At 49.0% G+C, this 17274-nt stretch overlaps 1 non-coding gene and 2 gene segments (V, D, J or C); all 3 read right to left on the minus strand.

The window, feature by feature from the left end:
* Positions 1–11814, minus strand: part of LOC102523413 — a 442357-nt gene extending 430543 nt beyond the window's left edge. Inside the window, 2 exon segments of the V gene segment in view lie at positions 11307–11631; positions 11754–11814. Coding sequence covers positions 11307–11631; positions 11754–11799 — 371 coding nt within the window.
* A 2749-nt stretch (positions 11815–14563) lies between these two features.
* Positions 14564–15777, minus strand: LOC102523162. The segment is given in 3 exon segments: positions 14564–14593; positions 15256–15585; positions 15710–15777. Coding segments are annotated over 3 exon segments (406 nt in total).
* Positions 15778–17167: 1390 nt separating this feature from the next.
* LOC116661024 lies at positions 17168–17274 on the minus strand. Its single transcript, XR_004316791.1, has one exon. It is a non-coding gene; the product is annotated as a U6 spliceosomal RNA (small nuclear RNA).

Consider the following 17274-nt stretch of genomic DNA (forward strand, 5'->3'; position numbering starts at 1 on the left):
GTACAGTCCTTCCTAATCAGGCACATCTGGGCTTCGTATCTCTGATTCTGACCCAACGTGGTCTCGGTCCCCAGCACAGCCACCAAGGGCTATCCAGGAAGTCCTGTTCACTTTGAGAACAGCAGTCAAGTTTCTGCTGACAAAGACTGGGTTTAGGGGCAGAATTTGAGAAGTCAGGACACATTATCTAGACAAAGTCCCGTAGGGTTGGTCTAAGACCCACATTTCAGACAAAACAAAGAAAGGAAACAGCTGTCTTGGCTGAGCAGCGAGGGCTGAAGGACAGCAGGTTTTTGTCTCACTTCCCCAGCATCCTGGAGTACTGTGCGACCACTGAGGCTGTTGTCATAACGTCCACAGTAATAGTCAGCCTCGTCATCAGCCTGGAACCCAGTGATGGTCAGGGACGCTGAGCTGCCAGACTTGGAGCCAGAGAAGCGGTCTGGGACCCCTGAAGCTCGATTGCTGTTACCATAGATGAGTAGTTTGGGGGCTGTTCCTGGGAGCTGTTGGAACCACTGAACACCGTAACCACCCCCGATGTTGCTGCTGCTTCCTGTGCAGGAGATGGTGACCCTCTGGCCCAGGGATCCAGACATGGAGGGCGGCTGAGTCAGCACAGACTGGGCCCAGGACCCTGCAAGTGGGAGAGACAGAGATGCTGCTTCTGGGATCCAGACACAGAAGAGGACCTGGAGCCCAGGCGCCCTCCCAGGGCCCCTTCCCCTGTCCCTCATCCAGTCACCTGTGCAGTGAGCGAGCAGGGTGAGGAGGAGAGGGGACCAGGCCGTGGTGGGGATGGTCACTGGGTCCTGCCTTCTGTGGCCCCACAGCTGAGCAGAGCTTCCCCAGGTCTCTCCCATTCTTCATACTCTGAGAGAGGGAGGGGCCAGTCATGCACATGATCCCCCAGCTCTCTGATCCCTCCCTGGGCCCAGGGTCCTCTCCCTCTGCCTGAGGGGGCAGGGCATGGGCTGGGATGGGGCTGTGTGGGGCCTGAAGGTGGGGGTGTCCCAGCTGGGATACCTAAGCAGAGGACACCAGGCAGGCCCGGGTGGTCGTCCCAGCTTCCATCGTCTAACAGTGTGTATCTGACACCTGAGCCCAGCACATAGCAGGTGTCCAGTAAATGGTGCTCACAGATCAGCTTCTGAATAGTCAGCAGCCATCCTGATTGAGACAGAGCTGGGATCTGCGTGTGTCCCTAGTTCTGCTCTCACCCATCATGGAATCTCCCAGAGCAACCTGCCTCTGACATCCAGGAAACCCTTCTGGATTGGGGAAAATCAGCTAATGTGTTGTTTCCAGGACAGGCTTTAGGGGCACAAATTGAGATGCTGGGGGAACACGTTCTCGACCTTGTTCCCAGGAGTGGGTGTGTGATCCTCGATTTTGGTCACATTAACCAGCCAATGCCAGACACCTATAAGGTCACTGTCCAAGTGTGCAGGTGTGAATAGAAAAATTTCAGTGGTAGCTTTGCCCAGAACCCTGCCTTCTCAGGACCCGTGCAACAGTGCCCCCTACTGCTCTCTGATCCTGGGCTCCCCAGCACCTCTGTCACCACCCTGTACTCCTGGAGGGCACCCTAGTTTTGGACGTACATCTTTGTCATCTTACTCCCCACACAAGTAGACAGAGGAGGCTCCTCCACTGGGTTGGGGACTGAGACATTAACTGTCTAGATGATTTCTCGACAATGGATGCCCTCCAGGTGTTAAAGTGGGATGTATTGCACAGTCCTTCTCTTGCACGTGTTTCAGGATCACCTGGCATCTTCTTTGAGCCTTCCATGTGCCTGGGTCATTAAAAATACAGGGCCATCCTGAACCACGTTCAAGGGGGAGGGTATAGCTCAGTGGTAGAGTGCGTGCTAGTGTGCACGACATCATGGGTTCAATCCTTGTTACCTCCACTGAAAATAAGTAAATAACCTAATTACTTCCAAAGAAAAACTTTTAAAAATAACTAAAATAATCCAAGTTCATAATGTAACAGTCTACAGTGTACCCTCCCTGTTCATATGTACAAAAATTCCATACGTGTTACCCTGACAGGTGACACTTTATTGTTGGTGGTGGTGGTGTTCTTTGGGACACCTGTTAGATCCCCACCCCCAAAGCCCGATTACGGGCATCTGATGGCTCTCTTGTCCCCTAGAACTCAACTAGTGAAGACACAGTGTCCTCCCTCCTGCTCATCTCAGCCTCCATTGGCCTTTAATTGCTCAGCTCAGGATTCATTCTTTCCTCTCCTCAATCAGGGTGTGTTCTTTTTTTTTTTTCCATTTTGGTCTAATTTTGTAATTGTTTTCAGTTTAAGGATTGACAGTGAGTCGCTGTTATAATAATCTGTAATTAATGACTTAATTAGTTAATTATTTGGAGGTGCTTCCTCAACTTCTGACCCTAGTGGCCTCCACAGCTGTTACCCACCCCCCAGGGAACCTTACATTTATTCAGTAAAGTCCTCCATAGACTGGCATTGAAGACAGAAGAAAAGGTTCTAGAAAGTTTCCTGTAATGTTGAGGTTCTGTGTGATAATGAAGGTTGGATCATAGGCTCTAGACTCCAACGAAATGAGATCCATTCAAATAACCTCCCAATAAAAGCAAAACAAAACAGAAACCAGAGTGGGAGACAATTAGACTAATAGAGGTAAACTCGGGAGAGTAGCTGGTCGTCCATGGGAAGGGAGGGTCTCCTGCACCTTGGCGTCCAATAGCTCCTCCCACCTGGACAGGGATTCTGCTTCGTGAAGGTCTCAGAGCCCAGGGCTCATCAGCAGAGCCTGGGCCAGGCTCATGGGACACGTGGGGACCAGTCAGAGCAGGACCTGGTGCCCTGGGTCCCACGGGCGGGATTTGTCTTCTCCTTGTCCTCCCCAGCCAGCACGAGGGGGGCTATTCTGGATACTGGTGACAAATGATTGTCACGGGAAGACCAGTAAGAGAGGAGGTTATTTTCAGCCCATTCGGGATCACACTGACTCCAGAACATCAGTCTCTCTGGTTCTTGTTGCTGAAGTGATGGCAGATTCCAAAACCACAGTGGGCATTGCCCACAGCAGGGGCAAGGATTGAGGGGTCACACTGGGGAGAGTGGGGGACAGATGCCCATCTCCCATCTCAGGGACTGGAGTCCCAGCCCATCCAGGCTGTGCTCAGCTGTGTGACAGTGGTCAACACCCTCCCACTCAGGAGGAGCCCTGCAGGGGTCAAGGAGGCTCTGTTGTTGGACCAAGTCTGAAGGATTTTATTTTTCAGATTTATCCTTACCTATTTCTTAGTTTGAAGCCATTAATTGGTATTTTTACATTTTACTGTCAATTTCTGATGGTTTATTGCCAGCATGTATTTTATCGCTCACTTCTGCATGTTGATTTTGGATCTCATATCTCAGATTGAAGTTCTTAGACAAGAAGCATCCTGGGGTCTCGCTTAGACACTGAGAGGGGAGGATCCAGAACCCACCACATTCTGCCACTTATAACATCTCCACGGGGAGGTTTTTATCTCAGAGCAAATACTGTCTGCCTGTGGAAACACAATTAGGCTGAGATACAACAGGAACGGTCAGTCTCAGATGTGAGAAGAGGAAGAGGCTGTAACAGGGTCTGATTTGCTGTTCAGAGGAAACTCATGTGCTGCCTGAAGATGTGACAACATAAAGTCACCCTGAGTGCAGCCTGGTCCCAGGCAGAGCAGCAGTGACGCCCAGCAGGGAGAGCACAGGGGAGGTTTTAGTCTCACGTCCCTGTGGGACTGGGGCACTGTGTGACCATTACCGCTGCTGGACACTGCAGAACAGTCATAGTCAGCCTCATCCTCGGGCTGCAGCCCAGAGATGAGCAGAAGCCCTGCATTGGCTGAGGCATCTTTGGATCCAGAGAAGCGGCTCGGAACCCCAGAGCCCTGGCGCTTAATTGGGTCTGAGTAGTAGCTCAAGAGATACCGGGGAGGGCTCCCTGCCTTCTGCTGGTAACAGCTTATAATACAGCTGCCAGCACTGTTCCCATTGCTCAGGGTGCAGGTGAGTCTGGTTGATGCACTCGGAGACTCAGCAAGAAAGGGCGGCTGAGTCAGCACAGGCTGGGAGAGGGACCCTGCAAACACAGGCACATGGGGCAGATGGGGCAGGACCTGCAGGAAGCATTCCCAGAGTTTGAGCCACAGGGGCTGCTGCAGGAGGGGAACTGAGATCCAGTCCCCGAGGCCTGTCCCTACCTGTGCAGTGAGAGAGAAGCAGGAGCAGGAGAGGAGCCCAGGACATGGTGCTCACAGCTCCCTGGTCCCCACACTGGGGCTGGGTTGCCCGGTGCCTACTTTTCTTGCCAGCCTCTGTCAGAGGAAGGGCGGCCCATGCAAATGGGTGTCCCCCCAGGGACCACCCAGGCCCTTCTTGAGCCCTGGTGCTGGAGCTCAGCTCACAGCCCAGGCTCGGGGGTTGGAGGATGGCCTCCCCCTTGGGAGACCCTGGGAGGAGGCACCTGCTGAGACCACAGGGGTCCCTGCTCAGGGGACTCTGCCAGCCAGAGAGGACACTCTGCCAGCCAGAGAGGACACACTGCTGAGTGCCCATCAGGAACACAGACCCTGCCCCCAGCCCAGCTCCTGGGAGTGAGTGCTCCTCCCCGAGCAGCTGTGCCGGGACCACAGGGCAGCCCCACAGCGCCCTCTGCTGGTCACAGGGCACAACCTCACCAAGGACTAGAGACCTGAGGTCCCTGCTGGTTGGGCAGTTCACCTGGTCCGTGTCTCCATTCATCTGTCCATGGTCGGCTTCCCATATTCTGTGATTCCCACAGAACATACGTTGATTTTTTTGTTGTTGTTGCTCTGTTTGATTTCTTCAACAACCTCTAACTCTTTAAATTATTTTTGTTTTTAATATGTGTCACTATCTAGTCATATATATCCCCCTTCACTTTTGCTCATTTGCAAAATGTTCTAGGCTATTCCTGAACTTAAATTTTTCCACACAAATGGTAGAAAAGAGGTCATATACCCCAAAATTCTGTCAGGCATTTTTTTTAAAAAAAAGAAATTCAAAATATTGGTAAATTAAATAAGCATAATATTCAGATTTTAAAATTTTAATCCCTTCTGTGCATCAACGGATCTCTTTCTGCATGTATGCAGGTCCTTTTATGGAACATTTACTTTTCCTGGAGTGTCCGTGTGGGCTGACGAAGGCCCTGCGTGCCAGGGAGACAGAGCGGACACCAGAGTGCGTGCAAGTCCTAGTCCCAGTGAAGGGGCCTCTGCTGAGGCATCACAGGATGCCTACTGGGCCGGTGTTTTCCAGAAGTGATGACAAGGAGAGCCATGTCAGAGGGGAGGCTCCAGAACAGTCCTGTGAAAGGTGTGAGCCTGAGGCTGCAGTCCCACCACAGGCATGTCCACAGGATGTCCCCATCTCCCGGTCCTCACCTGGGAGGTAGCCTCCCGCCACCCATCCCCTTGTCTCTGGCTGCATTTTGTCCCTGAGCAAGGGCTTTCTCCTGAGTCCAGGTGAACAGGCTGTGTGATTTCAGCAGTGACTCAGTCTAAAGTTTTCTAAAGTCAGGGATCTATGGGTGGGGTGGGGGTGGAGTGTCTCAGAGCCTCAGACAGGGCGTGCAAAGGGGCTCAGCACCAGGGAAATGCAAGTCAAAACTGCACAGATATGTTTCCTCACCCAGACCAGAAGGGCTGTAAGAAAGAGACCATCACAGTTGCTGTTAAAGATGGAGGGAAATCAGAGCCCTCGTACATTAGATGGAAACCGGTGCTGCCGTGGTGGAAAACATCTGACAGTCCCTCAAATGAGGCAATAAAATGTCACCACATGACTCAGCAATTCCACCCCTAGGTGTCTGCCCAAGAGAAATGCAAACGTACTTCCACCAAGAACAAAACAAAACCTAACTGCTTGCACACAAATGTTGCTGGCAGCATTCTGCATCACAGCCCAAAGAAGAAAGACAACTCAGACATCCCTGAAGGGTAAACAAGCAGCAGTCGGCTCACAGAATGGAGTATTATGTTGCAATAAAAAATGGATAGCGACCCACGAGGATGGAATGCCGAAGTGTTATGCCAAAGAACTCAGTGAAATAAGACAGTCAGAAAGGACACCTAATTTCCAGTCCCATCTATATGAAACGTCCAGAATGGGCAAACCTACAAAGGCAGAAAGTGGATCAGTGAGGGGTTCCCTAGGACTGAGCAGAGGTGCAATCACTAATGGGTGGGGAGCCTGTCTTAGGCATGTGGACATGTTCTAAAGTTAGTATATGGTGAGAATTACACAACTCTGTAACTAGACTAAACAGCCTTGTGTTGTGCACGTTACATCAGTGAATGGGGTGGCGTGCACAGTGTATCTCAATGAAGCTGTGATGAAACATAGCATGAGAGAGGGCATCAGCACTAGACGGTCAGGCTCTGAGACCTGGACACTGTGAGATGGGCCACGACCACCACCTGTATTTGACACAAGTGTCACAGTGGTGGTCACGGGGAGCAGGGGTGGATTTTTGTCTCAGTTCCCCAAGGGTCTGAATCACTGTGTCACCGCTGGTGCTTGAGTCCAATGTTGAACCGTAATGCTCAGCCTCGTCCTCAGGCTGGAGGTCTGAGATGGCCAGAGAGGCCATGTTGCCAGACTTGGAGCCCAAGAACCGGTCTGGGATCCCTGAGGGCCAAGAACTTCTGAGCATCAGTTTGGGGGTGTGCCGTGAGCTATGTTGGTACCAGCCCATAGGATTAGCTCCAACACTGTTGCTGTTTCAGGTACAGGACAGGGTGATCTTCTGTCCCACAGCCCCTGACTCGGAGGCTTCCTGTGTCAGCCCAGACTGTGCCCAGGACCCTGGAACAGAGGAGTGGTGACTGGGAGGTGAGTCTGGCTGTCGTCCACAGCATGTTCTCAACGAGGGCAGAAAAAGAGGCCTCGGTGTCCCCGAATCACTTCTCTCGCTGTCCACAGCCTCTCACCTGAGCAGTGAGCAAGGAAGCCAAGGAGGAGAGGGGTCAAGGCCATGGTGGAGACGCCCCAGCTCTGCTGCTCAGCTCACAGGTGACAAACACACAGAATCTCTCGTATCTCCTCCCTCATGTGAGAGCAGAGGAACCCTTCATGCAAATGATCCCCTCCCCCTGGGGACCCTGAGCCTAAATCTGGTGAAAGCTGAGATGGAGTGGGGCTGAGGAGCCTCCTCTGGGCCCTTGGGTCTGGGGTCCCAGTGGCTGGATTCCCGGCTGAGAGCCCCCCACAGACCCCGGGGGCAGGCCCACAGCGCCCCCTGCTGCCCACACCCAGCGTCCCCCATGACCCGGTTGCTCACTCCGGAGCTGAGCAGAAGGTGAGACCCTGCCCTCAGCCCCGCCTCACCCAACACCCATGCACCCCCAGACTAACCTCGATCTGCCACCACCCCCTCCTCCCAGGATAAGACTGAAGACCCACTCCCTGTCTGGCTTGTGTCATCCTCATTGCAGCAGCTGGACACAAGTGAGGAAACACCCCTGGGAGCATGTCACGCCCCGGCTGGCAGTCCCATGATGGCTGTGCGCCCAGGTCACTGTAGTGCCTCTCCAGCTCTCCTGCCACTTTGCAAGGAGCTCCCCCTAGAAGTCTTCCCTACCCCAACAGTCTGAAGCACAGGCTGTCAGCAACTTTTCTGAACTTGAATGACCAGTCTCTCCTTCTTTGAATTCTTGCTTCTTATTAGAACACACTGACCCTCACCCCTGCTTTCCCTCACTCCCACTCCTCAGTCTACCTCAGTCCTCTGGGATTCTGAAAACCCCCTAAGAGATACGGCTCACATTGACTAGGTCTCATTGGACCAACTCCCCACCCACCCCCAGCCTCACACCCATGCAGGCACCTTCCCCTTGGGGGGCTCGTGTTCCACTCCTTAGTTTTCCCCTCTTCAGGGGCTACTAACCACAAGCAGAGTTAGAGCTGTAAATACACAGTTGACATAATTTTGGTTTTGGTTTTAATTAGGAAGAGATGTAGAATTCCTTCAGATAAAAATCCACTGCTACAGAGAGTTCCCACATGCCCCCCAGGACCCCCAGAAGTTCTACCATTTTAACATCCTGCATGGGTTTTGGGCATTTGGTAAAACTGTATAAACCACTATTGATAAACTAATGCTGGTGCATTATTATTAACCAAAGCCCATAGTTTACATCAGCGTTCGCTCTTGTGGTTGCCCAGCTCTGTGGTTGCCCAGCTCTGTGGGTTTTACCAGATGCATAATGTCATCTACCTACCATCCCAGTAACGTACAGAATACTTTCACTCCCCTAAACATCCATTTTGCTCCACCTACTCAGCCCTCTTTTCCTATCCCTGAACTCCAGACGACCACTGGTCATTGTACTGTCTCTAGAGTTTTGCCTTTTTCACAATATCATATTGTGGGAATCACACAGTAATTGTAGTTTACTTTTTAAAGATTTGGCTTCTATCACTCAGTCATGTGCATTCACTTTTTGTATCCTACTAGCTTTCTGTGGCCCAAGAGCTCATTGATTTTTCATCACTGAGTAATGTCCCACTGGGTGGTCGAACCACACTTTGTTTATCCATTCACCTACGAGAGGCCATTTTGCTTGATTCCAGATTACAAGAATGATGATCAAAGCTGCTGTAAACATTTGTGTGCAGGTCCTTATGTGGACACACCTCTTCAATTCACATGGATAAGTACTTAATTCAGTTCCTGGGTCACACAGCAAGAGGATGCTTAGCATTCTAAGAATCTGCTAGCCTGCCTTCCACCGTGGCCGACACCGACACCATTTTCCATCTCTGCCAGAAATGAATGAGAGCTACTAAATGAATAGTTTGGCTCTATTACTGGTTTAGTTCATGTATTTTACTGGGTCTCACCACCCTGGCAGTTTAAAACGCAGGCATCCTACACATTTTCTTAAATAAACGCCTAAGGTCTCATCTAGTTACTTATTTGGCTTCCATAATCCATCAGATCTACCACATGTCTGCTATTTTTCTCAGACCTGGACAGTGGCTCTCAGATGGTGTGAAGTTTTTATTCAGGAAATTCTCACAATATACAGGCACCTGCAGAGATTAGCACAAATGACCCCCTCAAGAATACAAGTTTACACTGCAGAGCACAGGGAACTATATTCAATATCTTGTTGTAACCTATGGCAAAAAAGAATATGAAAACGAATACGTATATGTTCCGTGTGACTGAAGTATTGTGCTGTGCACCAGAAATTGACACAACACTGTAAACTGACTGTACTTCAGTAAAAATATATTAAAAACAAACAAACAAGCAAACAAAAGAATACTGGCCCAATTCAGTTCTCGTTATACTGGCAGCTTCCTGATGCTGTATAAAAGATGATTATGTAATTTGTAATTCTAATTTACTCATTGTAACTTGTAATATGCCACCTACCTTATAATTCTCAGCAAGTAAATTATTCCACCATCCGGAAGTGAAATTTCTGAAACAACATTCTGAAGACCTAGTACATAATGATCCATTATAATATGATAAATATTATAATGGATCCTTGTTTGCCTTGGGTGTTCCCAGTTTCATCACTCAAATTCCCACATTCCAGAACACACTTTAGTCCTGAGTAATGAGGGTGGGTGCTCCCTCTAAGTTAAACTTACAGTTGAACTTAATAAGTGGTTATTATGTTTGAAAAGATTTTCTGTATACAAGATGATAACCAATCATTATTCACACCAAATGTAATTTTTAAAATACGATGAAATTATGTTAGGACTTACATTCAAGAAGTTACCCTGTGTGGCGTCAGTCAGCTGATCTGTCACTTACCCATCCCTCCTTCTGACTTCTGAGGGATCTGCACCGTCACCTCTGCTTTCTGCTTACACCCACCCTCACACATTCTCAGGGGGAAACGTGCAAGTCATAATATAAATAATAAAAGTGATTGTACAACCTATCTACTCACTGTTGACATTTTTACTCAGTGTTTTCATGTAAGAAAATATTTTACCCCTTGTTCAAATTTTCTTTTGTGTTCCTTGCTGAATTTTTGTTTTCCTACAGATAGGGTCAATAGTTTATATTTTTGTTAATTTTGGGACTAGAATAATATACACATTGAACTACTTTTGAATTTACATAATTTTAAAATTATATACTATTTTTATTAGTTGTGAACTTGAAAATGTTTGGATTCATTCTAATTAAACTTCAGTATAATCTCTAATCCTCTATGTAAATTGATTCTTCGTTTTAAAATATTTTCATATTTTTTGCTTCTATCAGTGATTTGATGCAAATTCCAGGTGAAAATCTTTCACAGGAGCGGGCAGGAGTCAGGAAAGGAACAGGAAGAGAACATTCTGGAGCATCTGGTCCTAGACTGGGCTGAGTTAGTTGTGGTGTTGCAGAAAAATGTGTTACAGCTGAGTGTTATACCTTGGTGTTACAGCTCAGTTGTGACAGCAACCTGGATCCAGGCGAGAGCAACCTGGATCCATCAGCACTTGGAGAGTTGGAGAACTCAGCTTCATTAGGTTGCAGGCCCAGAGGAGTTAACACTCAAAGCTCTGGACTCCCTCTGTAGGTTTACACCGGCTTTTATAGGCTGCCAGTTTACACTTTGCAACATCATACATAAATGAGGTATAAGGAAAGTTGACTGATCAAGAACAAGCTTTGTAGAAATGGACCAATCAGGAGGGAGAGAACTAACCAATCAGGAGTGAAGGAAATCACCAATCAGGAGTGAGCTCAGGGAACCAATAGAATTTTACGTGTGAGTAAGCTGTTTCACAGGCAAAAAGTGAGATAGAGCCTCTGGGCCAGGGGACTGGGTGGTCCTGGCAGGAGAGCAGTGGCCCTGCTTGGGGGTCCTGCCAGTCTTTTTATTGGGCTTCCCACCTCAGTGTCAGTGATCATGGTAGCTGGTCTGGGCCACACACAGCAATGAGTTCATGTCTGTGACCTCATTTAATCCTCTCCCAACCCCATGAAGTAGACGATGCCCTGATCTCCCTTTCACAGGAGAGGACTCGGAGATTAAAGCCTTTCTGGAGCTTGGAAATAAACCGGGGGCAACAAGAGGGTAAGGGTCTGAGGGCCAAGGTCCCTTCTGACTTTGATGTGGCCACAGCCTCAGGGCCTCTGGCCTAGGACTGAGGAATGTCTGTGAGGTTCTGTCTGTGCGGTTCTGAGGGCCCACTCAATGCTGGGGAAGGTGGAACAACCTTCCACCTTTGTGAGCACCGCTGAGCAGAGGGGAGGTTTTTGTCTCGCTTTCCCCTGGGGCAGGAGCACTGTGAAAGCCTTTGAGTTGCCGTGATATGTGGCACAGTAATAATCAGCCTCGTCCTCGGGCTGGAGCCCAGAGATGAGCAGAAGCCCAGCATTAGCTGAGGCATCGCTGGATCCAGAGAATCTGCTGGGGACGCCGGAGCCCTGGTGCTTGTCTGAATCTGAGTGGAAAGTAAGAAGATACCTGGGAGGGTTCCCTGGCTTCTGCTGGTGCCAACGTATCCAGAAATCACCAACTTTGAAGCCACTGCTCAGAGTGCAGGTGAGTCTGGCTGATGCTCCCAGAGACACAGAGAGGGAGGACGGCTGAGTCAGCACAGGCTGGGAGAGGGACCCTGCAGACAAAGACACGAGGGGACACTAGAGAAGAGACCAGAACTGAGCTGCTGGAGACTGTGAGCCAAGCCAGCTCCCACAGACGGCAGGGCTGCTCTGAGTCTCTGAGGAATGTCCCCACCTGTGCATTGAGACAGGAGCACGAGGAGGAGAGGCGTCCAGGCCATGGTGAAGGCAGCCCTCCTGAGACTCCTGGGCTGGAGCTGGGCTGCCCCCAGGCACCTCTTCTCTCTTTCAGTGGCCTCAGGGAGGCGGGGCTATTCATGTAAATTAGCCTCCCATACTGGAGATCTCTGTTCCATCCTGAAGACCAGCAGAGGACTGCATGTGCTTCTTTACAAGGAGGGGGCTGATGGCTGAGACTCAGAGTTTGCCCCCATGGGAGTGACTCGGGAGGAAGCAGCTGCTGTGACCTTACACACACCTGTGAGCAGAGACCCTGCCCAGCCCACAGAGGACACACTGCTAAGTCTCCATCAGCCGACACAGGCCCCTGCCCTGGAGAGTCTGAGGGATTACACAGCAGGGGGCACCCACAGTGCAGACCTGGGGAAAGCCCACAGCGCCCCCTACTTCCCTGTGATCTCAAATTTCAGTTTCTCAGTGTAAACTGCTAATGATGTTGGCCTGAAAGCATGGTCACTGTCATTCCAGCGTTCCAGAAATATCTGCGGACAACACCCTGTAGTGTCTGATGGTAATTGATACTGATAAGCATCCTTTTCAACAGAGGCCACTGTGGCTGAGGCAGGAGGCAGAGAGAACAGAGAGGTCGAGATGTCCCCAGGTCAACACGAGCCTTTGTCATCTGATGATAAAAATATTCTTCTTCAGTTGACTTCATCGGACCCCTGGATATTCACAAGCTGGAAACTCACTGTTGTCTTTGTGGGATTGCCAACACCCCAGGCTCGCTCTTCCTTCCTCTTCCTTGGCTTTCCCAGCTTGAAGAGGGTCTTCAGTGCCACGTTCACTGATGAGCTCTAAAATGTTACGTTTCTCCCCTATTATGGACGTTTTCTATCAAAGTCCACTACCTGATTAGGGAGACCAAAAATGAGAGTCTCTTCTAAAATGTAGTTTGGGAAGTTTACTTCACTTCCCGCTCTACTGAATCAGGGCCTGCTATATGTGTTTTTTTTTTTTCCCATCTTTTCCATTGGGTGACCCCTCTTGTTAAAGCAATATCTCTGTTTTCTAGTTAAGGGGCAGAAAGGTACACAGGGGTTTCTTATTCTTCAAAGGAATACACAAAGTGACTGTCCACATGAGACTTCACATCTGATAAAGATGGAGGGAGTGAAAAAGACAATAAAGAGGGTCAGGTGCCTTGTTATAAGGAATTCAATGTTGAAACCTCAATGTGTGGAAGAAGCCAATGTCCTTTGATTAATTTATACTCAAAGATTTACACAAGGAACCTGGACAAGGCATAAAAGATATGAGCAATTCCTGTGGGATGTTTATAAGGAAGCCATGGATTACAAGGAAAAGCCATTAGGGGATCCATGGAAATCATGCAGAGTGAGGGAGCCCATGGTGGTCTCATCACATTTCACTGAGCGCAGGCATCAAGGCCTAACCCCACCAGTGCCTACACCCTCCACGTCGCCACGTCCTTCCCTTGGTGTATTCATTATCTATTTCCTCACATCAAGCTTCTCCAAGATTAGAAGCTTAGAACAATATATATGATGCCACAGGTCCTGTGAGTCAAGGAATTGGCAACAACCTAGAAGGACGTTTCTGGCTCAGGTTTGTTCGTGAGGTTGCAGTCAAGGTTTTGACCAGGAAATAGTCTATGAGGGCCTGACTGGGGCTGGTGGATCAGCTTCCAATGTGGCTGAGTTACAAGGCTGGTGGTAGGAGGCCTCAGGCCCTTGACACATGAACCTCTCCACAGGGCTCCTTGAGAGTCTTCACAACACAGCAACCACCTTCCCCCACAGTGAGCAATCTAAGAAAGCACGATGGAAATCCTCTGTGCTGCAGCGTCGGAAGTCACACGCGGCCATTTCCTTCATATCCTTAGTTTCACAAGTCAACTTTCTCCAGTGTGTACAAGGGCATGGACACCAGGGGTTGGGGATCATTTAGAGCGTCTTGGAGATGTGCTACCACCCCTGATCTGTCCCCATGAGACACAGAAACCTCACGCTGATGCAGAGCAGAGCAAACCCTGAAGGCCAGCAGGGGCGTTAGGAATCCCACCTGCCCACCATGGAATAGTCGCCTCGTGGCGAGAGGAGCATTTTCAGTCTGCACATCCAGATCTCTCACTCCTTTTATGATCCTCACTCTCTGGTTAAAATTTATGCACATGAGAATTACTCCCTGGAGTCGTATCCCAAAGAACCGTGCCTCACACTACAGAAGAGATTTCTCAAGAGTGCTTTTTACTAAGTGGGCTGTCTTCATCCCTGAGTGGCAAGTGAATTGTCAAGTCAGCATTTCCAATTGTCCAGTAGAATTTCCTGCCGTGGTAAAAACGTCCTCTGCCTACGCTCTCAGATATGGTAGCCACGAGACACATGAAGCCATTAAGCCATTGAAGTGCAGCAAGTGTGGCTAAGAAATAGAATTTTAAGTTTTACTTAATTTAATCAACTTACATTGAAATATAAATATCCACATTCTGCTAGCGGAGACCCAAGGACCCAAATTTGAAGAGAACCAAATAGAGGCAGGGCCAAAATTCAAACCCAAACACTCCCGTAAAACAAGGGACATTTTTATACACTCGTCTTTGCCTGTGTTCTTGTCTGTTTCCTCGTACCCACCCTAAACTGTAAACCATAAGAGTACAGGACCTTTCCACATCTTTATCTTTGTATCCCATGCTTGAAAAATAATCCCTGTGGGAATAAATGAAGAGCAAGCTATTATATTTTCATGCGTTTTTTATAAAGTTTTAAAATATTATTCACACATCTAATCTAGCCAAAAATCATACTCCACAATCTGATTGGGAGGAGATTCCACACGACTGGGTCACAGGTTCTCTGACCTTATCGTCTTACAACGTTATTCATCCATCAAAACAATCATTTGAACTGTGTGTTGATGTTTGTCTAAGACGGCAAAGCAGTAGCACAAGGAGGTGACACATCTTACATCCAGTGATGGCAGAAACAGGATTCAAAGCCAAAGGCTTCCGAATGGCTGAGAACATGCTCTTTTACCATGCAGTTCTCAAACTGGGGTGATTTTTGCTCTGCCAGGAGATATATGAATATGGCTGGAGTTTTGTGTGTGTGTGTGTGTGTGTGTGTGTGTGTGTGTGTCACAATATGGAGAGTAGGTTGTTACTGGCTTCTGATGTGTGGGGCTCAAGGATGCTTCTAAATGTCCTGCAGTGCACAGAACAGCCCCCTCCACAAGGAATACAGAAGTTCAGAAACCTTGATTTGAACTAAATCTCCTCCATGAAGTGATTGCAATGGATTATGAGATCATCCATCAAGACATGAGAGGAAAATATTATATTTTGAAAAGAAAAGAGAAGAACTCACGAAAGTCCAACTTGAGCCTCCAAGCGCAACACAGGAAGAATCAGCCCTCCTGGCTGGGATGGGTCGAGGGCAGACCCAGGACAGGGAGGCTCTGGGCAGTTTTGGTCTTACCTCCTTATGGGTCTGGAGCACCGTGTTCTTACTGCTGTCATAATCAGACTGACAACAGTAGTCGGCCTCGTCCTTGGGCTTCAGCCCAGAGATGGTCAGGGAGGCGGCACTGGAGGAGGTGTCAATGGAGCCAGAGAACCGAGCGGGAACCTCAGAGGGTCTTTCATCATCTTTGTAGATTACAGTGGTGAGGGCACTGCCCGGGCGCTGCTGGTAGCTGGGCACAATCCCCAGTGTTGCCGCTGCTGCGGGCGCAGGAGATGGTGACCTTCTGCCCAGGAGACCCCAACACAGAGCTGGGCTGAGTCAGCACAACCTCTGCCCAAGACCCTGCAATGAGGAAGGACACAGAGATCAGCGAAGACAGGACAGATCCCGTTCCAAGGGAGGAGGGAGAGGCCATCCTGCCAGATGACAGACAGGAGCCCTCCCGGAATGCCCTGCAGGCACCCACCTGTGCAGTGAGCGAGGAGGGTGAGGAGGAGTGGAGCCCAGGCCATGGTAGAGGTGCTCAGGCTCTGCTTCCTGAGCCCCACAGCCAGGCCTGGGCCCACCAACCTTTCTTATACGTCACCCTGATCCTGAGGGTGGGAGGTCTCCATGCCAATCTTACCCCTTATGAGGTTGTTTAAATCCCTCCTTCAGCCTTAGCCTTTATCAGGTTGATAACCTGATAAAAAGAAAGACTGTATGAGGGGGGATGTTATTCACCCCAGTGAGGTCACAGGAACACCTACAAGAGGTCTGGAAACAGCTGAGAAACTGGAGAGCATCGAGCAGGTGCATAGGCCACAGCGCCCTCTGGTGGAGGCATAACACACGTCCACCCTAGGCAGGTGCTGGTGCTCAGGACCCCCGCCCTGCCCCGTCTGCACCTCTCACGATTCCAGCCGTGAGTCCAAGGTGTCTCTGCACGGCATCCTATGATCAAACTACATTCAAACCTTCAAGCTCATCCAGATGGACCGCTTCTCCGGTCCAGACGTTTAGAGTCACTTTGTGTTAAAGGAGGTGATAAATACCAGCAGAATGCACTCTATTTGGAAGGAAATGGAGGCGAGGATGCTGCCCTCTCCAGGAGGGGACACGTGGGGCAAGTGTCTGAGCCATTCTCTGAAAGGAGCCTAGCTATTCAGACAAGAAGAAAGAGGAATCCTGGGATTGGGACCAGACTTCCCCCACCAGAAGGCACCAGGAAAGGAGAAAGAACCTGAGGAGGAAGTGAGGGGAGGGGCCATATGTGAATCAAGGGTCAATTCAATCATAGCCCATAATCAAGATATGCAATGAACATTTGAAATAAGGTATCAGAATGGAAAATCAGCAGGACCAGATGAATTTGAAAGAGCTTCGGAGAGACACTCTACAACGCTCGTGACCAACTGGATGTCTGGGTAGGGTAGAAAAAAAAGCCCATATACATAATCCGAGGTTTCTCATTTTGTGGACCAGTTGGATACTATTCATTTTACTTATTTTTTACTTTCAATAAATTAACTCTTTATTCACTTGAGATGCATTTAATAGCACTATGATACAGCAAGGACATTTGTGGGGGTTCTTATTTAAGCCTGAAAGCCAAAGTGCTGGGTAACAGTAACCTCCTTCAATTTTGTCTGCAGAGCACCTAAGAACTCAAGTAATACAGACACTATCATAAAGAAGCTTACCAAAAGGAACAATCCACCAGCAGGGAACCACCATCTGAACGTAAAATGTCTGGAAAATGGAATAGTTCTAAAGAATTATCATTTGACTACATCCAAGAACATAGGGCTAACTTTAAAAAGTTAATCCCAAAGACTTAAAAATCTATCAATTGTATGCAAGTCGACCTCCTGCAATATTAAAACTCCATTACCTTACATCATTTATGACTAAACAGTGAGCAAGGCAACGATAAACTTTTTCAAAAAACATGGAACTCTTCACGAATGTGTGTATCATCCTTATGCAGGGGCCATGCTAATCTTCTCTCTATTGTGCCAATTTTAGTACATGTCCTGCTGAAACGAGTAC

The sequence above is a fragment of the Camelus ferus genome, chromosome 32 (assembly GCF_009834535.1).
Source record: "Camelus ferus isolate YT-003-E chromosome 32, BCGSAC_Cfer_1.0, whole genome shotgun sequence".
NCBI classification, from domain to species: Eukaryota; Metazoa; Chordata; class Mammalia; order Artiodactyla; family Camelidae; genus Camelus; species Camelus ferus.